The sequence below is a fragment of the Notamacropus eugenii genome, chromosome 4, assembly GCF_028372415.1.
Source record: "Notamacropus eugenii isolate mMacEug1 chromosome 4, mMacEug1.pri_v2, whole genome shotgun sequence".
In the NCBI taxonomy this organism is placed as follows: Eukaryota; Metazoa; Chordata; class Mammalia; order Diprotodontia; family Macropodidae; genus Notamacropus; species Notamacropus eugenii.
This window is the reverse complement of record NC_092875.1, coordinates 258,952,356-258,979,623: the sequence shown is the minus strand read 5'-3', so window position 1 is coordinate 258,979,623 and position 27,268 is coordinate 258,952,356. Positions and strand designations below refer to the sequence as shown.

At 37.0% G+C, this 27,268-nt stretch overlaps 1 protein-coding gene across 1 annotated transcript in view; it reads right to left on the bottom strand.

Moving 5' to 3' along the window:
• The window catches only part of LOC140501183 (meprin A subunit beta-like), an 84,432-nt gene that overhangs the window by 9,970 nt on the left and 47,194 nt on the right, over positions 1–27,268 (bottom strand). The window contains exons 12-17 of the mRNA XM_072604486.1: positions 22,676–22,894; positions 21,240–21,392; positions 17,497–17,712; positions 14,569–15,009; positions 3,027–3,212; positions 584–719 (exon numbers count right to left, since the gene is read on the bottom strand). Coding sequence (XP_072460587.1) covers positions 584–719; positions 3,027–3,212; positions 14,569–15,009; positions 17,497–17,712; positions 21,240–21,392; positions 22,676–22,894 — 1,351 coding nt within the window. The remainder of the gene's footprint in view (positions 1–583; positions 720–3,026; positions 3,213–14,568; positions 15,010–17,496; positions 17,713–21,239; positions 21,393–22,675; positions 22,895–27,268) is intronic.

The window sequence follows — 27,268 nt, the reverse complement described above, 5'->3', positions numbered from 1 at the left end:
GCCTGTTTGTGGGAAGTCTAGCAGGGGGAAGGCTTGGGGCTGGTATTGCCCTCTGCATTATTACTGTGTATAGATTTTTGTTACTACAAGGGATTTGGCTTGCTAGTGTGTGAATAAATGTTTTGGTTCTGTCTTCCTTGTGAAGATTCTGTTGTATTTCATGATTCAGAATTGTGCCGATTCATGGTCACCAAAGGCACTGTGAATATTGAGTTGGCACTACAAGGACATAATATGAATTATGGGACAAAGGCATATGCAATAGAAAATACTGAATTCAGAATCAAAGAATTTGGGTTCGTATCCTAACTCTGCCTCTTTTACCTGTGTGACTTCCATGAGCCTTGTTTCCTCATATGTAAAATCAGAGTCTTGGATGTAATGACACCTCCAGTGCTTTCCAGTTGTAAATCTATGATATTAAGATTCTATAAATATTATGTGGGCTGCACTGTGAGGGATATGGGCATGGAAACATACCTTTCATTAACTTCCAAACCTCTTTTTTTTTAACAATTGGAGACATTTCACAAAGAAGCCATATAAATCAAAGTATGCCTAAAGGTACAAGTTGTCTTTTTACCTGCATTCTGCTTTGTCATTGCGAATAACACAGACGCCATCATTCTGACAAACGAAGTTTTCACAGGAATTTGTTGGAATGACTGACTCTTTTGAAGGGTTAGGTGATGGCTCAGTAGAAATGAGATTTGATATATCTAAAGGAGAAAAGGGTTCATGAACACAGGTTGGTTTTGAACCGAAATCTTAAGTTTTTGAATTAAGATTATGGCAGAACACTTTGAGCCACTGAGAAACTGAGACCTAGTCACTTAGTCAACATGCACCTATTAAGTATTTTAATATGTACCAGCCATGGTGCTAAGTGACAGGGAAATAAATAAACACCATCAAGGAATATACATTCTAAGAGAAAGAGTAGACAACATGTAAGTAACTAGATACAGAGAAGATATAAGCAGAATCTATAGGAGGTCAACTGAGAGGTGAGGCACTAGCAGCTGAGTTCCCCAACACTGGAGGTTTTCAAGAGGAGACTGGATGAGCATTTGATGAGAATGTTGTGGGAAAGATGGGCATTCCAATGAAGGAAGTCATACTACACTATGTGTTTCAGGAGGTTTCAGAATGGGGAAATTGGTAAAGCTATATCTGTGTGAGCTCAGAGCTAATATATTTTACCTTCTTTTAATAATCACAAAGAACCTGTTTCTTAAGCACCTACTATGTGCCAGGCACTGGGGATGCAAAAATAAAGTCATAAATGAGAAATTAATACATGATCTGGCAAAATTGATGAAACTGTCACTTTTAGTGCTTATGGCAATATTTATCTCCTTCCAGAAAATAGAATGCTGCTAAGGGATGCATGTCAAGGGATATAATCTAGCTTTGCTTCTATCAAACATAAGAAGGTCAAAATGCTCCAATACTATGAACTGGGCCACTTGCTATCACAAGACCTACTCTTATCAAATCTTAAGTCAGGAAGATCAAAGATTAGAACATGTTAGAGCCAAGGCCCTTAAACAACAGACAATCCCATCCCCCTTATTTTACAGATGAGGAAACTGAGACCAGAGAGGACTCTTCAAGGTATGGTGGGTAACTTGGCATAAACCTATAATTTCATTAGTGTGCGCAGCTCACAGTGACTCAACTCCCTCTACCAGCACAGATCTACAACTATTCTCTAATTTAATGTCTTAGAGAGATCCCTGGGGCACTGACAGGTTAAGGACCTTACCCAAGGTCATATGGTCAGTGTGTGTAGGATGCAGGATTTAAATCCAGGTCATCCTGACTCACATGCCGGTTCTCTGTCCTGTATGTCTTCTCATAAGTTATACATAAAATGAAATAAATTATGGTTCTAATTAACAAAACATGAGAACCATTGAAATTGAAATAGGAAATATAATCTGATGCCTCATCATGGTAATCAAAGGCAACATCAAGAGTATAAGTTCTGGCAGGTCAAACTGTCTCATAAGAGGTGATTGTTAAATTTTTACTTTGAGTATTTATACTTCAGAAACCAGCAAATGATACAAATAAGGACTTGATTTACTGATGTGTTAATTGTATAGGCTTTTAAAAAGTAATAGAGAAATGTTAATAATTCAGATTAAACTTAGAAATATGTTTTACATACATTTATTTTCTGAAGAGCCAGTTGTTAAACATTTACTCAGCACACCACTGCTCTTACCCAGCTAAAAAAAGGTTACCAGTGGGTCCACTGCGCAAAGCCCAGCCTAGCTAAACTTGGAGAAGCTCAGCATCAGAAGACCAAGTGCCAAGTAATGATTTTACTGGGAACAGAAGTTCATGAAATTACCTAATAGGGCACATAAGAGGTATCTTTTATATCAATGGAGAGAGTGGCCCTGTCAGGCTAAGGTCACAGATCTACACTGATCAACTGTCAGAACTCAGCTGTTTTAAGAGGTAAATGGATAATTCTTTTACTTCTAGAAATATAGGCAAAGAAAAATACACTGACATATATGTGAAGACATATTTCTTCTGTGAATTTGGGATTCAATCAAAGGGCCACACTTGAGGCCACATGTCCCCTCCCCCAATCTAGTCTAATTTTTTCACATTGTAGATGGGGAAATTGAGGCTGAGTGCTGAAAAAGTGTACTACTAAGTCACATGGAGAATTAATAGCAGAGCTGAGATTAAAACTCAGAAGTACTGACTCTGAGACCAGGGATCTTTCCTGTATACAGCCTGGTCTCCCAGTTAGTTGCAAGATCTAAGTTGGATATGTTCTTCCTTACTCTAAGAACCTTCACTGTGGTACTGCTAAATTATTTGATTCACATCATAAACATCTCAAGAGGGTCCAGAAATTTCTCTTGCCCTCCCCTTCCCTACCCTAACCTTTTCTCCAAGACCACATTTCAGACATCTGAACATAGAAACTACACAATAAATTGCCTATTGCACATAAAGAAAAGCATCCTCTACAGGAGAGTCACCTTGTATTGACATACCTTCCACAGTCAGAAGCATGTAAACATTATCCCCTTTGATAAAATCTCTGCTTCGCATCCTTTCATGAGTTATGTAGACACTGGTTCCATATTGTGGACCTCTGCTATATGATGTTCCATTAGGGAAAGTTGCTGTCACTCCTACTTTGGAGGGCTTGTCCCAAACAAAGGTTTCATTATTACTCTCTGAAAAAGCAATTCATATTTATAAGTCACATCCAGTAGGTCAGGTTTTTGCAAGGCTGTAAAAACAAACAAAAGTTAGGATGGAGATAGAGCAACTAAATAGTGCTTACAGAGTGGGATACTTTCTTTGCCAGATGTATGGAGATTGTTACTGCAGTGAGGCTAAAGGAAGGCATAGTAAACAGAACTGACCCACACTATGGCTTGAGCTGGTAATCATCAGTGCAACATAACTGGAGAGGTGCCAAAAATCCTATCCCAAAGTATCTACTGCACTGACCTATTGTTATTCCCGCCATTGGAATTGATTTTTAGGAGTTTTAGGGAGACATGCTCATTTTAACTGGGTTAAGGACTTGTGATAACTTGTTAGGGTATCATATTAATTTATTTTATTTTATTAATGTATTTTGTTTTACTAAATTAGTCAGATTAATTGATTGTCACTTACTAGGGAATAAAGTTCTGAGGGAATCTGACAACAAGAAAAAAGTACCATATGCGAATGAGGTTTGAAAGTAGAAGACCCAAGTTAGCCAGGGGCATTTATAGAATATTGAGTAGAACCCAAAAGGGGCCAGGGAGAAAGGGAACAGAAAAAGAGATTATTCAAAAAATGAACTTTGCTTAACTTCACACTTTTGCCTGTTCTAATGCTGAACTCCATTTCCCACAGCATTCACTCAAAAATTAAAAAAAATTTAAAAAAAACACAGAACCCAGTGAGTTCTATGGAGTCTACTGAAAAGATGAAAGTAAACTATTTCCTGTTTGTTTCCCTGTTTACGATCCATCTGAGGATATTTCAAAATATACCCTGATGCTCAAAAAGGAATTAACAAATTTTTTTTATTCTGGTTGGATCTTTTTTTCAAACTGGACTAGCCCCATCTACATCCCTATAGCATGGAACAAATGCTTTATTAATTAGTATTGGATCAGAGGCTCCTATATTTAGAATCAGAAGTGACTTTAGGGAAGGTCTATTCCAAACACACATTCTAACAATGGGGAAATTGAGGTCCAGGGAAGTAACATGATTTTCCCAGGATCACAGAGGAAGTGCTATTTCCATTATGCCTTAAGTTCTGACTCCAATGTGACATTTCTTAGTTACTTAGCACCCCTCAAAATGGGTTGAGGAAATCGCAGAGGAATCAATACTCATTCCATAGAAGAAAGTTCCATTCCCTACTTTGTGGCTCTAAAGATGGCACATTCTGCTTAGATTACCAGCTCACCCTGTCTTCTTGCCCTGTACCGAGTCCAATGCTCATTACTGTTGGGTCATTGGAGAAATATGGAGGAGGCACTGCTCTCTGGAGGAATGTGGCCACTCAGTATCTTGGAGTCATTCTTCCATGTGACTTGGGCAAGAAGGATTTTCAAAAAATTATTCCAGAGCATTATTTCCTAAGAGGCCTGAGCCATGCTCATTTCACTCAACTATCTCTCCAAACTTCTCTGTCTCTTCCCCAGTCATCTTATCTGCCTGGCACACTTTTCTCCTCTCATCCTCACTCTCTAGTTCCCCCTTCTATATTGTCTTTCTCCATTAGAACTGTACATCTTAAGAGTAAGGATTTTCTTGTTTGCTTGTATTTGTATTCCCATCTCTTAGTACAGTGCCTGGCACATAATAAGTGCTTACCTGATCTCTATTTATCTACCTTATCTTTCTATGATGAGGGAGACTGTTGTACATGGGTTCTATGCATTTGTTTCCCTCTAATATTATTATCTCTGTCACAGAAGTTCAGTCTTTTTTACAATAAATTTCAAACTTCAGGTCAACAGTAATTCTTTGGGATACCTTCCCTCTTTCTCTTTATCAAGTCTCCACAAGGTACATTAAAAATAGAAAAGTCATATCACCCCTGAATATGATGAGTATAGAAAGCATAATAGACAAACTCTTTCAACATTTCCCTCTAAACAACTTTAAAATGATGCTTCAAATCTAATTCTGGAGTGGCAGAAACAACAAAATGTCTAAGTGAAAGATTTTTTCAGCCCAACACAACCTAGGAAGTCAGAAGGAAACAGTGTGGTGGGAGACAACCCAGAGCCCACGTGAGGGTAAACATTAGCTGTGGGACTTGAAGGTGGCCTGCAACAGCAACCACAAATCAATTTCAGAAGCCCTCAAGCCAGAAATGGTAAGAGGATCAGGCAACTGATCAAAAAGAGATCACAGAGGATCCCTTTACTAGCACTGAACACAGGACCAGGTGATGTTTGGCAACTGCAGTAACCACATCCACTTCCAGGTCTTAGCTCCAGGATGAAAAGGTAGTCCCTAAGGGAGCACGGACCCTGAGAAACAGCATCACTTTCAACCAGTCCCAAGGGAATAGGGAATCAGTTTTTCTTATAGTGACAAGAAAACAGGGGCCTTTCCTGGAAAAGAACCAGAGTGCAGAACACACCTCTCCCTTTATCACACTACCTTGGAAGCACCAAAAACTTCCAGACATCCAGAACTAATTCTGAAAATAGCACTGCAAAAAAACCTAAAGCAAGAAACAGTGCCCCTCACTCCAGAAACAGAGCCCAATTTAACATAAAGTTCAATGGCAAGAAATAGGATGGAAATTGAGCAAACAAACAAAAAAGAAGCTGATCATAAAAAGCTACTGTAGTGACAGGGAAGATGAAGAAACAAATTCAGAAGAAGGCAATGAGGTCAAAGCAGCTAAAAGCAATGCCTCAAAAGGGGGGTCAGGGGATTGGACACAAATCCAACAAGAATTCCTAGAAGAAATAAAACATAATTTTCAGAATTAAGATTGGGAGAGGGAAAATTGAGAAAAAAATCAGAAATGCAAAAAAAAATATGAAAAGATAATTAACAGCATGGTAAAAAGAGGCACAAAAAATGCTGAAGAAAATAAAGCCTTAAAAAAACAGAACTGGCCAAACGATAAAAGAGGTAGAAAATTTCAAAGATGAAAATAACCCCTTAAAAAGCAGTCTTGGCCAAAGAAAAAAGAAGTACAAAAGCTCACTTGAAAAAGTAATTCCTTAAAAATTAGTATTGTGCAAGTGAAAGCTAATAAATCTATGAAATATCAAGGGACAATAACAAAGTCAAAAGAATGAAAAATAGAATAAAGTATGAAATATCTCATTAGAAAAACAATTTGCTGATAAATAGATTGAGGAGAGATAATTTAAGATTTATTGGATTACCTTAAAACCACGATCAAACAAAGAGCCTAGACATCATATTTCAAGAAATTGTTAAGAAAAACTGCCCTGGAGGGTGTAGTCAAGATGGTGGAGTAGAAAGACAGACCTGCTGTAGATCTCCCTCCATAGTCCATAAAATATCTGTTAAAAAAAATGACTCTAAACAAATTCTAGAGCAACAGAAGTCACAAAACGACAGAGTCAAAGAAGATTTCCAGCCCAAGACAACCTGGAAGGCCAACACAAAAGGTCTATCACACCAGGGCTCAGAGAGGAGCACAGTCCAGCTGTGGCCAGGCTGCATGTGAAGGACAGGACTGGAGCAGGCTTCAGGGTATGGAATCGTGGGTAGCAGTTGCAGTTCCCAGATTTCTCAACCCATAAATGCCAAAGACATCTTGAAAGGTCAATAAGAAAGTTTTCACCTGGGTGAGAGGGGAGTGCAGTTTGGCCCAAGGCCTGGACCCAGGGCAGCAGCATCCACTTTTGGAGGCCTCTGCCTAAAGACCCTGGGGGAATCAAGTAGTTGATCTAGGTCTCAGTCCTGAGTGAAGGTTCTGGGATGAGGAGGAGGGCTTAGTGGATGGAGATGGGTGGTGGCCTTGGAGAGGGAATCTGATTCACAGATCCTGAGGAGAAAAGAGTGTTTGTGGTTGCTCACAGACCAGAGTGTAGGTCAGGGGAGGAGCAAACTCCTCTCCTTTGATTGTGCCATCTTCGAGGAACTGAGAAATTACAGGTCCCCAGAGTATACCCTCCTCTTGACAACGGACTCAAAAGTCAAGTAACTAGTTGGGAAAATGTCCAAAAAAGGGGAAAAAATAAGACTATAGAGAGTTACATTCTTGGTGAAAAGGTATTTTCTTCCATTCTTTCAGATGAGGAAAAACAAAGCATATCAAAAGAGAAAGACCTTAAAGTCAAGGCTTCTATATCCAAAACCTCCAAAATAAATATGCAATGTTCTCAGGCCATGAAAGAGCTCAAAAAGGATTTTGAAAATCAAGTAAGAGAAGCAGAGAAAAAATTGGGAAGAGAAATGAGAGCAATGCAAGAAAATTATGAAAAACAAGTCAACAACTTGCTAAAAGAGATCCAAAAACAATGCTGAAGAAAATAACACCTTTAAAAATAGACTAACACAAGTGGCAAAAGAGGTCCAAAAAGACAATGAGGAGAAGAATGCTTTAAAAAGCAGAATTAGTCAAATGGAAATGCAACTTCAAAAGCTCAATGAAGAAAATAGTTCTTTAAAAATTAGAAGGGAACAGATGGCAGCTAATGACTTTATGAGAAACCAAGAAATTATAAAACAAAATGAAAAAAATGAAAAAATAGAAGACAGTGTGAAATATCTCATTGAAAAATAAATTGATCTGTAAAACAGGTCCAGGACAGATCATTTAAAAATTATTGGTCTACCAGAGAACAATGATCAAAAAAAGGGCCTACACATCATCTTCCAAGAAATCATCAAGGAAAACTGCCCTGATATTCTAGAGTACATAAAAATTAAAAGAATTCTTTGATACCTCTTGCAAGAGATGCCAAAATAAAAGCTTCCAGGAATACTATAGTCAAATCCCAGAGCTCCTAGGTCAAAAAGAAAATGCTTCAAGCAGCAAGAAAGACATCATTAAAATATCATGTAACTCTAGTCAGGATCACACAAAATTTAGCAGCTACCATGTAAAAGAAATGTTAAATGTTAAAGAAACAGAGGGTATGGAATATGACATCCTAAAAGGTAAAGAAGTTAGGATTACAAGGAAAATTTAGTATAATCCTTCAGGGTCGGGGGATGGACACCTAATGAAATAGAGGACTTTCAAGCATTTGTAATGAATAGAACAAAGAAAAATGGAAATACATGATTCTAGAGAAGCATAAAAAGGTAAACATAAAAGAGATCTCATGAATGATTCAATAAAGTAAAACCATTTGCATTACTCTATGGGAAGATGATACATGTAACTGCTAAGAACTTTACCATTATTAGTACATTTAGAAGAATTCTACACAGACAGAGGACATAGGTATGAGTTGATTATGTTGAAATAATCTCCAAAAAAAATGAATGGGTGAGAAAAAGGAATGTACTGAGAGAAGTAGGAGGGGAGAGAAAGAATAGGGGAATTATCTCACGTAAAAGAGATGCACAAGGAAGGTCTTTTATAGTGGAGGGGAAAATAATGGGAAGTGAATGGGCAATGTTTAAACTTTACTCTCATCCACATTGGTTCAAAGGGCAACACATCATGTATATATATAGATATAGATATGGATATAGATAGATATAGATATACACACATATATACATATATACACATATATACACATATACGTATGCATATGTATGTTTATATATGCATATGTGTATGCATATTCATATATCATATATGCATGTGTGTATGCATATGATTGTATATGCGTATGTGTACACATGTATAATATAGATACATGTACATATATATGTACACATATGTAAACATATATGTATTAGACTGACTACCAAATTGAAGGTCTACAGAGCCATTGTGTTGACCTCATTGTTGCATGTTTGTGAAACATGGACAGTCTACCAGTGCCATGCCAGGAAACTGAATCGCTTCCATTTGAACTGTCTTAGGAAGATTCTGAAGATCACATGGCAGCATAAGGTACCACACACTGAAGTTCTTGCTCGAGCTGAACTGCCAAGTATTCAAACTGTGCTTCAGAGAGCACAACTCCAATGGGCTAGCCACATTGTTTGAATGCAAAATATATGCTTGCCAAAAAGACTTTTATGGAGAACCTGCATGGGGCAGGCAATCACATGGTGGCCAGAAGAAATGATACAAGGAGACTCTCAAGGTCTCTCTCAAGAACTTTGGATTTGACTGTGCAACATGGGAGACACTGGCACAGGACAGTTCAGCATGCTGTGCCCACATAAGAAAAGGTGCTGTGCTCTTTGAGCAAAGCAGAATTGAGACAGCACAAAGTAAAAGCAAAATGCCCAAATTTGGGATATTCACTCTAAATATGCATACAGACTATCTGTACCCAACCTGTGGTAGAGCATTCTGAGCTCATATTGGTCTAATCAGCCACAGTTGGACACACTGAAATTTCACTTTACAATGGTGATGTCATTTCGAAGACAAAGGACAACAACCAATGTGTATACACACACACACACACACACACACACACAAATACTCACATTCAATTAGGTACAGAAATCCATCTTACCCAATAGGGAAGGAGAAGAAAAGGAAAATAAGAGAAAGGTGGGGTTAAAAAGGAGAGTAGATTAAGGACAACAGTAGTCCAATGCAAAACAGACTTCTGAGGAGACAAAGTAAAAAGAGAGAAAGATAAAGAAGACAAAGGGATAGAGAGAAATGTATAGCTACTGATCAAGACTGTGAATGTGAATGGGATGAATTCATGCATTAAATGGCAGCAGATAGCAGAATGGACCAGATGTCAGAGTTAAACTATAAGTTGCTTATAGGAAACACACTTAAACCAGATACACATCCAGTTAAAATAAGGATCTAGGGCAGAATTTATTATGTAGCTGAAGTAAAAAAAGGTAGAGGTAGTGATCATTATCTCAGATAAAACAAAAATAGAACTAATTAAAGTAAATAAACAGGGAAACTTCATGTAGTTAAAAGATGTCATAGAAAATTAACAAATGTCAACATTAAAAACGTGTTCCAAATAGCATAGCATCCAGATTCCTAGAGGAAAAGTTAAATGAGTTATAGTAATAGAGAGTAAAAATTTTACTGGTGGGGCACTTTCACCTCTGAGAGCTAAATAAATTTAAACATAAAATAATTAAGAAAGAAGAGACCAATAGATTTTTTTTTAAGTTAATTATAGACTTCTGGAAAAAAATAAATGGGAATAGAAAGGAATATATCTTTTCTCAGCTGTATATGGTACCTTCACAAAAACTATGCAGTAGGGCAAAAAAAATCTCACAACCAAATGCAGAAAAACAGATAAATAAAATGCACCCTTTTCAGACCATAATACAATAAAAGATTACATTCCAAAGAACCTTGGAAGCAAAGATTGGAAAATACTCTAATCCTGAAGAATGAGTGAATCAAAAAAAAACATACAAAAAATCAATAATTTCATTGAAGAGAACGACAACAAATGAGCCAACATGACAAAATTTATGAGATTCAGCCAAAGTAGTCCTTAGGGAAAAATTTACATCTATAAATGTATACAACACTTCTCTCTATAAGAGAGAAAGAAGGGATCAATTAATTGAGCATGCAACTGAAAAATCTAGAAAAAGAATGAATCAAAAATCCCCAATTAAACAACAAAATATACATCCTGAAAATAAAAAAAAAAGAGAGATTAATAAAACTAAAAAATCCCTGAACTAATAAAATTAGTAGATGGCTGTCAAGGGAGAACAATAAAATAGACAAATCATCTGTTAACTTGACTAAAAAGAAAACTAAATAACTACTATCAAAAATGAAAAGGGTAGATTGTACCCCAATGAAGATAAAATTAAAGAAATTGTTAGGAATTATTTTGTACAATTATATCCCAATAAATATGACAATCTAAGTGAAATGGATAAATGGTTACAAAAACATAAGTTGCCAAGAGTGAAAGAGGAAATTGAATTCTTAACCTTCTTTTAGAAAAAGAAATTGAAGAAGCTATAAATGACCTTCCCAAGAAAAACTTCCCAGGGCCAGGTGAATTACAAGTGAATTCTACCAAACATTTAGGGAACAATTAATCCCAATGCAATATAAACTAATGCAATATAAACTATTTTTTTAAAAGATAAAGAGGTCTTACTAAATGCCTTTCATGACACAAATATGATTTTGCTACCTAAACCAGAAAGAACAAAAAGAGACAAAGAAAACTATAGACCAAATTCCCAAATAAACATCAATGCAAATATTTTAAATAATTTTAAATAAAATTTAAATTAAATAAAAATTAAAATAAATAAAATGAAAAAACTGAATAAAATTAAATAAATAAATAAAGATAAAAAATAAGATAAAATAAAAATTAAATTAAATAATTTTAAATAAAAAATTATCAAGGAGAATATATCAATATGTCACAAAGATCATACACTATGACCAGGTAGGATTTATACCACCAATGCAGGATTGGTTCAATCTTTGGAAAACTATAAGTATAATTGACCATATCAAAAACACAAACAACAAAAATCATATCTCAGTATATACAGAAAAAGTTTCTGACAATATGTAACACCCATTCCTATTAAAAACACAAGATAACATAATAATAATTAGCTTTTCCTAAAATTATAAGTAATATCTATCCTAAAACCAAGAGCAACCATTATCTGTAATGGTGATAAACTTAAAATCTTCCAAATAATATCAGGGAGAAACAAGGATGTCCATTTTCACTACTATTCTTCAATATTGTATTAGAAAAGCTAGCAATAGCAATAAGGCAAGAAAAATGAATAAAAATAGGAAATGACAAACAAAACTATCACTATTTGCAGATGAAATAGTGCTATACTTAGAAAATCATACAGACACAACTAAAAAACTAGTTGAAACAATTAACAACTTTAGCAAAGTTGCAGGATATAAAATAAACCCACATGAATCATCAGCATTTCTACATATTATCAAAGAAATGCAGCAGGAAGTGATAGAGAAATTCCATTTAAAACAACTGCAGAAAATATAAAATACATGAGAGTCTACCTGCTAGAACAAACCCAAGAAATATATGGACATAATTACAAAACAGTCTTCGCAAATAAAGTCAGATCTAAACAACTGGAGAAAATTAATTGCTCGTGCACAGGTAGAGTCAATATAGTAAAAATGACAATTCTGTCTAAATTTATTAATTTATTCAGTTCCATACCAAACTGCCAAATTATTTTTAAGTAATAAATAACAGAAAAAAATAACAAAATTTTTCTGCAAGAACAAAAGATCAGAATATCAAGGGAATCAATGAAAAAAATATAAGAAAAGACAGCCGCGCAGGTTTCAAACTATGTAACAAAGTAATAGTCATCGAAACTATCTGGATTTGGCTAGGAAATAGAGTGGTGGATCAGTGGAATAGATCAGCTGCACAAAATACAAAATAGCAAATGACCACAGTAATCTAGTGTTTAGTAAACCCAAAGATCCAGTCCTTGGGAGCAAAAACTCAGCACTTGACAAAAATTGCTGGGAAAATTGGAAAGCGGTTTGGAAGAAATTAGGCATAGATATCCCACACCATATGCCAAAATAAAATCAAAATAGATATATAATTTAGACATAAAGGGTGATATCATAAGTAAATTAGGAGAGCATGGAAAAAATTACCTGTAAGATCTTCATATAAGGGAAGAATTTATAAATAAGCGGAAATATAGAGAATAACTGCAAGTAAAATGGATAATCTTGATTACATGAAATTAAAAGGGGTTTGCATGAAGAAAACCAATGCAGCCAAAATTAGAAGGACCTAAGCAAGAAATGGAGAGAAAAAATTTACAGCAATTTTCCCTGATAAAGGCCTCATTTCTCAAATATATAGGAAACTGATCCAAAAATTATAAAAATTAGAGCCAGTCTCCAACTGATAAATGGTTAAAGGATGTGAACAGGCCATTTTCATAAGAATAATGTAAAGCTATTTATTAATGGTTATAGTAAAAATGTTTTAAATCACTGTTGATTAGAGAAATGCAAATTAAAATAATACTAAGGTACCAACTCACCTGAAAATAATAAATGCTAGAGGGAATGTGGAAAAATAAGTACACTAATACACTATTGATAGTGCTATGAACTGGTCCAACCACTTTTGAGAATAATTTGGAATTACAACCACCAAAAGTTATAAAACTGTATATACCCTTTGATCCAACAATACACTCACTACTAGGTCTGTATCCCAAAGATATTTTTTAAAGAGGGAAAAGGACCTATTTGTACCAAAATATTTATAGCAACTATTTGTGTGCTGGCAAAGAATTGGAAACTGAGGGGATGCCCAATAATTAGAGAATGGCTAAATGAATTGTGGTATGTGATTGTGACGAAATAGTACTATGTTGTGAGAAATATTGAGGGAGGTGGTTTCAGAAAAACCTGGAAATACCTTTATGAACTAATGCAGTGAAGTGAGCTGTACCAAGACAACAATATTGTAAAAATGGTCAACTGCAGTGGACCTAGCTACTCTGATCAAGATAATGATCCAAGAAAATTCCAAAGGACCCATGATGAAAAATGTTATCCACTTCCTGATGAAGTATGAGTACATACTGAAGCATACTTTTTTCCACTTTACTTACTTTTCATGATTTTTTGGCAACATAGCTAACACAAAAATGCGTTTTTCATGACTTTATATGTATAACTGATACCATATCACCTGCCTTCTCAGTGAATGGATTAGGAGTGGGATAGAGGGAGAGAATTTGACACTCAAAATTTTAAATGAATGTTAAAAATAAATAGATAAAAATAAAAATATAATTTAAAAATAATAAAGTCAGAAGATTACCCTCTAAATACTCTTCTTTTTAAGAACTAGAAAAAGAAGCACAATGACTACAACATGGAGCAATCCTTAGGAACTTTTCAATGACTAAATTATTCTCCTTACCCCCAATACCATCCTTTCTCCTGTTGCCCCTGCTTAACCCAATTCATTCATTCATTCACTCAACAAACATTTATTAATCAAGTCTCTTATATTCAAGAACTGAAATATACTACCATCATGTCCATGTACTAACCATGGTAGTTGGGTGACACGTAGGGGAGTCAGGAAACAGGAGCGAGACACAAATCAAAGGTTGAGAATCAATTGGGGAGAGTGGTTTACTCTTTGCATCTATTCCTTCCTAATTCATACTTCTCATGTGGCCACTCATCTCATTCCAAATTTCTCTATTCGAGCTTCTGCTGCCCACCATTCTTGACACCCACATTAGCATAATTCCTGCAATACTTGTTCACAAGATCCATTAGTCCAAAGACTCTGGAATCTTATACCAAACCAACTGATGGTTCCTATTAACTGATCAGCAAGTAATGCCATTTTCAACCATTCCTTCCTCCTTTCTTTTCTCTTCCCTCCTTAGCTTCCCAGTATAAAGAATATAAAATTCACAAACCGCTTCTCAGAAATGGATCTGTCGTCACACTCCTCTGGTTGGGCATGCGCCGACGAATATCGGGATCTTGATCCAATAGTGTCATTGTGGCTTGTTGCCATGGACATGGCCACTGTAATTGTTCATCATTGGCTCCAGAGATCAGGGAGAAATATACTCCTATATTAGTATCACTCCTAACATCTAGAAGAACCTCAAAGGCATAGCCTAGAGGAGAATAAAATGGAGGGCTAATTATGGCTTCATTTGAGTTACTGAGTTGTGTAAAATTGCTTATCTTCCACACGTGATGAGGACAGCGTGTTTCTGAAAGGTTGATGTCATCAATGGAGAGACCACCAGCTGATGCTCCAGTACCTCGAGTTCCTTCAAATACCACCCTGAATTTGGTGGTAACTGCCAATGGTACATGATAGAGTTCCCAGCTCCCAATGGATGCATCTGTAATAGGAGAAAACTGTTGGTTTTTCAAAGATAGACAATTACTGAGTCATATACTAATGAATAAGAATAGTTCATAGCCTCCATGACCAACTGATAGCTCAAAAGTCAATAATGTACTATGTCATGGTTCCATCTACTCCCTGGTTCAAATATTTTACTTCCTGATAGTCAGGCCAGATCACATGACCTGAGAGAATGCTTGAGCACATTTCTAGTGATCTATGAAATTGCCTACACATTTCTAGGGCTAAATAAATAAAGTCCAGTATTTGAATCAGAATATTCCTAGATCCCTCTCTGTAGGCCCATTTTGTCCAGAGTTAGCTAAACATTCCATGAGACTTTGGGCTTATACAGAACTCTAAGATCCTACTAAGTTGAAAGTCCTAGAAATGTACAAATTCCTAGGGAAAAAATATGGCAAGTTTACTACCAGCTACCCAGTGATAATACACAGATTGATATCAACCCTTAGAAAGATTACTTTCTGAAATCTTGCTCCCTAGAAACTCATTTCAATGTCTTGGTATTTGGGCAATTTACCTGGCCTATTGTCACAAGGTAGAAGGGAGCAAGCACTTATTAGGCATCTACTACATGCCCTGGAAGACAACTACTCTTATCCCCATTTTATAGTTGAGAAAATTGAGGCAGATGGAGATCAAAATATTGGCCCAGGGTCATATATGTAATAAGTATCTGAGGTTAGATTTAAACTCAAGTCTTCCTTGCTCCAGCCTCAGTGCTCTATTCACTGTTCCACCACTCATTCTAAATTTATCTATATAGAAGTAGATATCTTGATATAAGATGCATTGAGGTGGTACAGTAGATAGAGTACAGGATCTGAAGTCAGGAAGACTCATCTTTCTGAGTTCAAATCTGGCCTTAGACATTTAACTAACAGTGACCCTGGGTAAGTTACTGAACCCTGAACACTTTGCCTCAGTTTCCTCATCTGTAAAACGAGCTGGAGGAGGAAATGGCAAACCACTCCAGTATCTTTGCCAAAAATACCCCAAATGGGCTCATGAAGAGTGAAACATGACTGAAACAACTGAACAATAACAAAAACCTTGATATAGAATTATAAACAGAGTGAGGAAGGAGAGGAGGAATCTTCTAGACCAGAATGAGAGCCTGCAGCCTGGAGGCCACATGTGACCTTCTAGGTCCTTGAGTGTGGCCTTTTGACTGAGTCCACGTTTTACCAAACAAATCCTTACATTAAGTGGATTTGTTCTGTGAAGTTTGGATTCAGTCAAAGGGCCACACTTGAGGACCTAGAGGGCCACATGTGGCCTCAAGGTCACAGGTTCCCTGCCTCAGGTCTAAAACAACCCCTCTCCAAATCATTAATTCTAGCTGCAACATCCCCAAAATTGATACTTCAAGATCTACAGTGATAGGACACCCTCTCCCCAAGGCAATACAATCTATTATTTTACTTTCCTAATTGTTAAAAAAAAATTTCCTTTGATTCTTCATAAAACCACTTCTTGCTAGTGTACTATGCCCATCTCCCTTGGATACCACTATACATTATTCCCTCTTACTTCATTCCCTCTTATCACATCCAAGAGGAGGAAGGGAAGGATTTATAAAAAGGTCTCCCAGAAACCCCTAGCCAGTCAAGATCTGAACTAAGGAACTCATCATATCAGTGAAGCATTAAACAGAAATGACCACCATACAATGAGTGGAAGGGAAAGGCAGCATGGCATTTTATCCACAGAGCTAGCCTTGGAGTCAGGAAGACTGGTTTCAAGTTCTGCCTCTAATGCATACTTGTATATGTGCCCTTGGCAAGTCTTTGAAATGTGCCAAGACAACTCTCTAAGATAAGAAATTCAGCGCAGTGGCTGATTTGAATTGGTGAGAAAGAGGAAGTGTCCTTACCAGAATCCCCTACAAACAGCAAAACCGCAGGTGCAGACCAAAATAAAATCAAGGGGGCATAACTGGCACTCGGTAGGATGCTTGACTGGCAGAACAGATTTCCCTCAACTATAGAAAATTACTACCTAGCCACACAGTATACTAGATGAAAGGGGTTTCCAGAGTCCATTAGGTTTCAGTGATCCTGAACACTGAATTATTCAAGAGGCAGCAGTTTGAGATTTAACCTCAAGCCCTCCAAGGAAAAATTCTAGAAAGACTCCTTTAGCCTCTTGTTAATCGCAAGACCTTTAGGTCAATTGCTTGTTCTCTGATTTGTAAAAAATGGCTGTCAGGCAAAGAAACAGATGTTTGGTATCACAAGTCTGAAAAGAGATGGCAGAATGAAAAAATGAAAATCCTGGACCAGGTAATCACTAGGGTCACTTCCAGCTGAGAATCCCACAGGCATCTCAAACTATCAGAAAACCAAAGCACGGTGTTATAAAGGACGAAAGGCAGGGACGTGTTGGAAAAAGAGAAGCAAAGAGTGACAGAGGGTCTCAAATCAGTCAAGCTTAATTATCTGAGGATGAACTCTCATACCTTTCACTTCATCCACCAGAATAAGAGAGCCATTGACATTTTCTGAAGTATACTCCCTGACATAGATCTTGAGTTGGTCATCTCTGTTACCGCTGTTATAGTAAAAGAACTGCAAACACTGAAATTCTCTCTTGGGGTAAAATATACGACTTTCCAGGATTGCCTTTTCCCCTTCGTTCACAGAGCCACTGTTGAAGTGCATGAAGAAACCTGAGTCTGCAAGAAGACAAAGAAAAAATTAGACGCTTGAAGACCCTGACTTTAGAAGAAAAAATTTCACAGGCAGGTATACTTAATATGAATGCATGAAACCATCAAAAGCTCAACTTTTTTTTCATATCCTACAACCTAAGGTACAGTCAAAACTTGGAAAATTACCTCATTGAGTCAATACTAAATAAAATATTAGTCAGTCACATATGTGGGGAGGGGGAAAAGACATTTACAATAACAAAACACTGCTTTTACATGGCTCCATGCCTAACCACATTTGGCAAGAGGGAAAACTGAGACAAAAGACAATCTCAAGTACCAACACACTAAAAATCTAGTATCATTTTACATGGCAGAGTGTGGCTGGTTCAGATGTGTGCTGGTAAATGTTGGGGGCAATATCCAATACACATGACATATTTTTAAGTTTAATTTGCATTAACGTTTTTCTCCATTAACTTTCTTAAATCTAGACAATCAACAAACAAAAAAAAAAATAGAGTCCTGATTGGGAGTGTTTCTTGATTTCTGAAGCATAAATGTTCACATTGAAAATTAGGCTCCAGAGTGAAGCTCCTTCCAAATCTTCACACAAATACACCCTAATCCCTCCACAGCAGGAAAAGAAGTGCCTGTGAGTGTGCCCCCAAGGATGCATACATATCAGCAATATGAGGAAGGAAGATCAAATCAGGAAGGTGGCTCCAGAAGGGTCCAATCTGCATGAATTGTTTTACTTTCTGAGCTTCAGTTTTGTCATCAGTAAAAAATTTCAGGTTTATAAAACTGCTAGATTTCTCTAAGTTTCTTTCTGCTCTAATGTCCTATCACTACAATTCTAATTGCTCACACTTCTGAGTAAACGTTACCTCAGAGAGATCATGGGGCTAGTCAGAGTAGGTTATTTGCTTCTTAACTAAGTATAGATTTCTTCATGGTTCCACATCTGTTATGTTCAAAGTGAAGACTGAGACCTATAAAAATATGATTCCTGCCCTTTATAAGTTCGCATCTTTTGTTGGAGACCATATAGATGTAGAAGGTAAAAAATGTCTTATCAAATTATCTCTGATTGCAAAAGATAACAATTCTCAAACAAAAGAAAAAAACACGAGTTCAGATCCTTGCTTCAGTCTGTCCCCCCTTCCCTAAGCTTCCTGTTTCCCCACCTTCTCCATGCAAGAGCAAAGTCCTTTCACTTGTCATATTCTCCCCTAATTACCCAAAATCATTCCCTGAGATTAAAAATAGGAGTACCTAAGAACCTCTCTTTGGATAGCTTATAATTTAGAAAGTAATAATTACTTATGACTTTACAGTGGAAAGAACATTGTCTCAATAGTCAGAGGACAATGGATTCAAATTCCACCTAAGTCACTGCCCCTGTGACTTTGAGCAAATCAGTTACCTCTCCTGCACCAAAGTTTACTCACCTGTAAAATGAGGGGGATGAACAAGAGGGCCTCTGGATGCCTTCTAGCTCTGAACCTCCAGGCCTAGGATTCTCTCTCTCTTAGTATCCTGACCTAATCATTTGAACTAATGTAACAGCCCTAAGTTTTGGCATCTGGTTTTATGTTTGTTACCAATAACAGAGACATCAAGTTTGGAACTAGCAAAGCGGTATTTTAATACCACTTTAGCCCAAACCAAACTGCAAAGGGAAACATGAAATAAATAAATGAAGTATGTTCTGCCAAGGTTTTTCACTTGCTTTGATCATCTGAGGTCAGATTTTTCAAGGACAAAAACTATACACATTTTAATCTCTCTCTCACACACTTTCTTACACATATACACACACATACACACACACACACATACACACACACACACACACACACAAAACTGCTGAACATATCACTCCTCAGGTTGGAATCCTAAGATCTGAACTATAGATCAAAAATCTAGACCTCTGAGGGCATCAAGTCTTATCAAGTCCAACTCCCTGGTTTTACCAGTTAGGAAACTGAGATTCAAAGGGTTTAAGTGACTTATAAATGGATCTTTTAGCAACTGGGATTAAGCAATTTGCCCAAGGTCACACAGCTAGTCAGTGTCAAATATCTGAGGCTAAATTTGACCTCAGGTCCTCCTGACTCTAGGTCCAGTGCTCTATTCAGTGCACCACTTACCTGCCTCTAAGTGACTTATAGATAGTAAAATTCATGAGAACTGGAAAGGGGGATGGGATGGGTGAAATTCTGAAATCCCCCAAAAACCAGAGTACCAAGGGCAGGTCATTTGGAATGAATTCGGGGACTCAAGCATTCTTGAGGTCAAGGTAAAGATTTATTACGCTTTTCAGCAGGCAAGAGTTCTAAGGGAAACTGCGACCTTAGAGGGGTACAGGGAAAGTTTATATAGTATATTCTACAGTATAACATGTGGCAAGTGTCATGATGACTAGGTGATTTAGAGCAGGATTATGGAGTGGGTGAAGTGTGATTAGTTCTTAAAGGAACATGCACTTTTAGTATCTACTGCACAGGTATTTTACTCAGAGTTCATTGGGAAATAGCCCAAGGCAGGGGGACTACATGGAGGTGTGGTTGTAGGTCTGAAACGTCACTAAGTCAACTAACGGTCAGGACTGAGTAAGGAATACCAGGTTGCTCTTACCAATGTCTTGTTACACAAGATCAATGTATGGCAGTCTACATATGTCTAAGTCTAGGATACACATGATTGGTCAGTGAGTAGTAAAAGTTGTTATGACCCAATATACGGCCAGTTCAGCCAGTACACAACTGGCTAAAACTAATAAATTTTGTAGGTGCCGCTTGCTATTGTAGCAGGAAGGGAGATAACAGGTTTTCCTGGGACAGACTATGCCCTTGGGCTGGGGAGAAACTGCCTGGGATGGTGTTTTGAGGCTAGGGAGAAATGTGATTTTTAGAGAGAAATGTGATTTTAGAATTGGGGTCCAAGCACATGTACCCAAGCACCCCATCAAAATCACAGGAGGATTTGAACCTAGAACCTTCTAAAGCTAGAACCACTGTTGTTTTTTTTAATCTTACCATAGTCAAAACTCAGTGAAATGTTACATATGCAGGAGGGTAAGGAAGAAGGCCCTAATCATCTTAATTTATCACAGTGACAAGTCACATTCTCAAACTACTCTTAGTATGCATTTTAAAGTAGACAATAAGTCTCATAACACATATAGAACTTTGAGATAGGACCCCATTCTTTCTTTAGACAACATTCAGCCTCTTCGTTTAGGGTAGCAGCCTGGTGTAGAAGATGAACTTCCTGGACCGGGAATCAGGAAGACCAAAGTTTCCATCACGCTTCAGGCTCTTGGTATCTCTGTGACCCTGAGCATGTCACTCAAACTTTGTGAACTTTGGTTCTCTCATCTGTAAAATGAAGAGGTGAACTGGGTGCCCCCTGAGATCGCTTACAGCTCTAACTTTATGATCATATCATAGATAGGATATAATGACTATGCTGATAAAAGCAAAGACTGAGAGAGCTACTGGAAAGCAAGGTAAGAGCCATTTGGTCCCACCCATAGTAGTTACCTTTGCACTTGCCCAGGTTTGACTGGTCAGTGTCAGGCCCACCAGGCACCTGTGAAACCCTCTGCCAGTCGGTGTTATCTTCAGAATTTTGAATCATGCCACAGATATTTTCCAGTTCAAAATCGCATGAGTCCATAAAGGTTAAGGAAGAAGCTAGAGAAGATAAAAATCATTGAATAATTCTCTAGTCAGAGAGAATTTTTATTCTATTTTTTATTCTATTTTTATTTTTAGTTCATTGTATAACTTGAATTGAGGAAGAAGGAAGGCAGCCTAGCAAGTCTTGGGTAGTGAGTTTCCTGAGGAGTTCTGATTAATGCCACCCCACATTGCCAAAATAGGAAGGCATCTCACAGCTAGAAAGAGCTGCCTTAACTCGGAGCTGTTCATTAAGGGATGGGTTGAATGAAGGCATACTCCGTTCAGTACTTTTCAAATTACTGAGCTGGCTGAGGAATAGCCCAACTTCTTTCATTATTCCTCCTGAGGAATCTGTACATTTCATTGACATCCAGGTACTATTTGAAAACAGTTTTCAGAGTGTCCAGGAGCAGTCCTTCCGGAACCTGATAGATCCTGATGTCAAATTTACATTTGCAAGAGCAAATATAAATCTATATGTCCCACAAAGCACAAGATGTGTTTTCATATCAGAAAGATCTATTCAGAAAAATACCTTTGAGTTTGCCATGTAAGCACATAGAGTTTATGGGAGTCAGTGTGGTAGTTGCTAAAGAGCTAGTCTGGAAATCAGAAGTGTCTATAGTCACATCCTGCTTCTGGCACTTAAGACATGGGTTAGTCAATCATCAATTAGCAATTGATTGCTATTAAGCACCTCTTAAATGTAAGGCACTGTTCTAAGCACTTGGAACACAATGAAACCGAAAAACCCCAAATGTTCTCTGATCTCAAGTCTAGTGGGAGTTACCCAGGGCAAATCATTTAACCTCTCAGTACCCCATGACAGCACTATAAGACTATAAATCAAAGAACAGACATCAAGTTACACTGGTAGTTTTTTCACTAGGAGTTCCCTCTGCCAACGAAATCTCATTCCAATTGAATTGTCCAGTAATAGCTCACAGTTACGTGGTGATTTATAGTTTATACAGCCTTTCTCGCAATAAACCTGTGAATTTATGGTACAAATATCTCCATTTTACAGAGGCGGAAACTGAGATAAATGGCTTTCCAAAATGACATTGTTGATAAATGGCAGAGATGGCAGAGTCACAACTTGGTTCTTGTTTTTCTGACTTTAAGCCCTCTGCCCCAAACTGCCAACCTAAAACACTAGGTAATTCTAATTATTTTTTCTCCATTTTTTTCATTCTGACTCAACTTTTCCTAATTGCAAGAACCAAGCAAGCTGAAACTTTTTCAAACTGAGCTGGGAGCCACAGTCATGGTTCCCTAGGGACCAGGATACTTACAGCAGTTGTAGAGCCGATTCAATTTTTCCAGGTCATAGTCGCTGAAATCCATTCGTTGCCCAATCACGTCCAAGAAGTCAGGGATTCTGGTCACAATTGTTGGTTCTGTCCCATTTTGGAAAGCAGTTTTGCTGTAGTGCATCACAGATGTGTAATCATAGGGAACATTCAGAGAGTCTGATACTGTATCATCATAAGTATTGAAATTGTGCTCTCTACCTAAAATAAAAATTATATAAATTATAAATAATATGAAATTTTTTAAATTTAGAGTTTATGAACCTTAAGTTATCCTATAGCAAATGCAAGGTGCTGTGAATAATATTATCTTACCTAGTTCTATTTGATACATATCTCTGATTTCATCACTGTGAGGTGCTGCCAGTGAGAAAACTCTTCCCACCAGTGCAGATCAGCAGCATAAGTGTAACTTAAGGCCCTAAAGAATTACTTGGGGGCTTGACGTGTCCTTGGTCATAGAGCTAGTATGCATCAAAGGCTGATCTTGAAGTCAGATCTTCCTGACTCCCAGGCCCACACTTTCCCCATTATATTGCGGGGCATGGTACTGTATGGCACAACATTTCAAAGTATATGGTATGCACACACACTTCTTATGCAATACAACATAAATGTGTTGATTTTTTTTTTTTTACTGTACCTCTGTGTTACCAAGATAGGGTTTTGATTGAATCTCCTCAAGGACAGAAACTATCTTTTTCCTTTCTTTGCTTCCATAGTTCTTGGCACATAACAGATGATCGATAAATGTTTATAGACTGACTGAAGTGTTGTGGAAATAGTAAAAGTCGTGAGGGGACAATGATAATGACACAAAAAAAAAAGAAAGAAAAGAAAATCAATGAAATATTTTTTAATATGCAGAAGAGATCAGGAGAAAATTCAGAAAGGGCTATAATCAAGAAGGGCAGAGTTGTTACTACCATGTTAAATAGAATGTATACTTTTTTTTTAATTTTAATTTTTACATTTGAACATTAAGATAAACTAAGAGACAATGATCTGACCACGAACACCTTATTTGTTAGGCTAGCAGTAACTAATAAAATTGGATCAATGGACTCTCTCAATGATCAAATATCCCAAGGAAGGACTTACCAGCTTAATATAGTTTTGGGAAGGACAGATTTGGGTAGGTAGGGAAAAGGTAACAATTAGTTACAGGGTAGATAGCATCCTAGAGGTGAGGACAGCATAACTGGCTATTTTTTAAAAAGTATGTAAGTGGGGTTAGCAACCACCCTTCTCAGCTAATTAAGGAATGTTAATTGCTTTATAGGACCCATCAGCATCTTGCAGGCTCTGTTAGCTCACCTGAGTTAGCAGACTCCCTGGCACCTAGAAGGATTTGTTAGAAAGAGAAGAATGTTGCAAGAATGGACAATATATCTTTGGGGGATGACAGCAAGTTAACTTGCAACTAACTCAGAGGAAAAGCTGATTCAGGGGTGGAGAAATGTGGACTGAGCAATTACACAAAATGGGGAAATAATATAAAATAGGGCCAGTTATAGAACAGAATAAATTATTAAATGATACAGAATAATTTTAATATCTACAATATAGATTTACAGTTTTATATGCAAACCTCTTTTTCTGTCCTTTGCATATTAAAATGTTCATGTTTCTTGATGACTAAGTTTATAATAAAAAATCTATTTTAAAAATAAAAATAAACTGTGTGATAAGGATACATTCTGAGACTAACTGACATCTATATTGTGCTTTACAATTACAGAGGACTTTCAATACATTATCTCATTTGATCCTCAATGGCCCAGTGGCATATACAGTATAATACCTATTCCCATTTTCTGGATTAGGAAACTACAGTTCAGTGAAGTTAAATGACTGCCAGAGATCACAGAATTGGAATGTTGGAAGGGACCTCAGTGACAGTCTGGTTCAATCCATGAAAGATTATTCAACCATAAAGTGGCAGAGCTAGAATTTAAAATTAAGTCTTTTTGATTCTCTAACCAATGATCTTTCTATTCTATCACTACCATTCTCAGATCATTTCTAGCTCCAAGGTTTTGTGATTCTTATTATATCCACGTACTTGCTGCCAAACCCCAACAACAGAGTCTTGGCTTTGAGATCAGGAAGACTTGAGTTCAAACCCTAGCTGACACTGGCTAGTTATGTATCAATGGACAAGTCAATTAAATTCTCAGAGTCCCCTGCAAACCTCTAAGACAGTAAGTTGTAGACAAGTTACTGATCTGCATCAGTAGATGGATTTCCCCACAATGACAAAATCATAGATCCTGACCAAAAAAAAAAAATCTTGTAATTTTATGTAAAGTTTAAGATTGTGGTGTTATAAGGATATCTTGACTTTCATCACACTTAACCAAAAGTCCTAACCATCATCTTTTGACTCCTAAAAGAAAGTTATATTTGGCCAGTACCATGAGTCACTGAGTGACAGCAGAGCTACTTTAAGCTCTGAGATACTCAGGAGTGAAGGTAACCCAGCCCTAGAAGTAGTGAAACAGAGGTCCATCCTTTAGCTCCAGACCCTATGGAAATTCTAATATCTCAGTTCTCTCTTTCCCAGGTAGCACCTATCCTGTGAAAGGAAAGTCCAGCAAGACATGATAACAGAAGTATAATCCTTGGAACTTAATGGTGAAAGATGCAAATGGAGTTATTAACAACTGGAAAGGAGAATATACTGGAAAAGTTACATTGGAAAAGTTTGGATCATTGGTAGATAAAAATGAGTATGAGGAGGCAATGATGGGATATGTAACACAGAGGGGATAAAGAAAAGAGGGTATATCAGAAAGAAATGACAGTCAGGAGAATTTTACAGTAAATAACAATTTCCAAAATATGAACTATACAGATATATTTACTTCAATGCTTCAGTGAGGTTTCATTGATTTAGATTCTCCCTCAACCACTTTGGCTTGCAAACCCATAACTATCTAAGCAAACAGTCTTCAGGAATGGCTGTGGTTTTTAAAAACTCACCTCCCAGTGGGAAACCCTCTGATGATACTTAGCTCAAATGCTCCATAGGTGACACAAGTCCATTACCAAGGACCTACTCAAGAACTGTCTGGCTATCTTACCAGAACTTGTGGTCCACTGACATAGCCATCCAGATCCCAGGGTGAACACCTCACAAAGAAGTATTGAAGCAGGACTCTCATAACTCTCAAAAAAATTTAAAATTAACTACATTTGAAGAGGGATCAGATGGTTCAAGGTCTTAAAGTCTCTAAAAAGTGATTTGTTAATATCAAGTTAAAATCTGACATGCCAAAAAATTTAATTTTTGAATCAGATTCTTTATGAGAATTTCATGGCATTCATAATCCTTGTAATATCCACATGAAATGACAGAAAGCTTCCTCAAAAATAAACCAGGCAGAGCCCTAAGGCCCCAGCATAAAGTTTAACACTCATCTCACTGAGCATATTATTTAGAGTCCTAGCTAGCCCTTGTTCTCTGTCATCCAAAGAGAGAATTCCCCCTGCCATCTGGGCAAGAAAGACAAGAACATTTTCACACAATGCATGCTCATTACATTTATCTATTTAATATTTACACTGTATATAGGATATTATTTTTATATAGAATATATAATAGCTATATTACACAAAACATTATATCAAGATACTAACTACATATGGCAACATGGAATAGTAGAAAGGGCCACAGTTAGTTTCTAATTCTGTCTCTGCCCTGGCCAGTGGAGTATGTGACACTAAACATATTAAACTCTCTGAGATTCCATTCCCTCATCTCTCCATACAGATGTCAAAGTGAATTTTTTAACCTCCATTCTCTCATTAACCTTCGATCTCTCCCTGTCAACCAGACAATTCCCTACAACATACAAATACATCTATATCTCACCCTCACATGATCTAACTATCCTCACTAGCTCCTATACCTCTCCTATATCAACTATATCACTCTCTCCTTTTGTCATTAAATGTCTTATAAATTTTCTCTGTTTTCTTTCCTCTCACTCTCTTCGTAACTCTCTGCAATCTAGATTCTGACCTCATCATTCAATGGAAACCATTCTCTCCAAAGTTATCAGGGATCTTTTAATTTTCAAATCTAATGATTTTTTTCTCAATTTTCATCCTTTTTGACTTCTTCAAAGCTTTTGACACTGTTGATTATCCTTTTCTCCTTTATACTCTCTCCTCTCTGGAATTTAATGACATTCGTCTCTCTTGGCTCTCCTCCTGCTGATTTGAATGATTCTTCTTAGTCTCCTTCGCTGGACTATCATCCAAATAATGACCACCAACACTGATTGTCACCAAGGGTCTCATATTGGCCACCTGTACTAACTTGCTTGGTGATCTCATCAGCTCATAAGAGTTCCATAATCATAAATAATTCACTAAACAGATGATTCCCATATCTGTTTATCCATCTCCTTATTACCAATGGATCAAATACAAAATCCTTTGTTTGGCTTTTAAAGCTCTTCATAATCTGACCTCTTCCTACTTTTACAATTTTCTTATTTTTTATTCCCTTTTGTATACTTGATGATCTAGAACTAATGATCCCCTTGCTATTTCTTGAACATAACT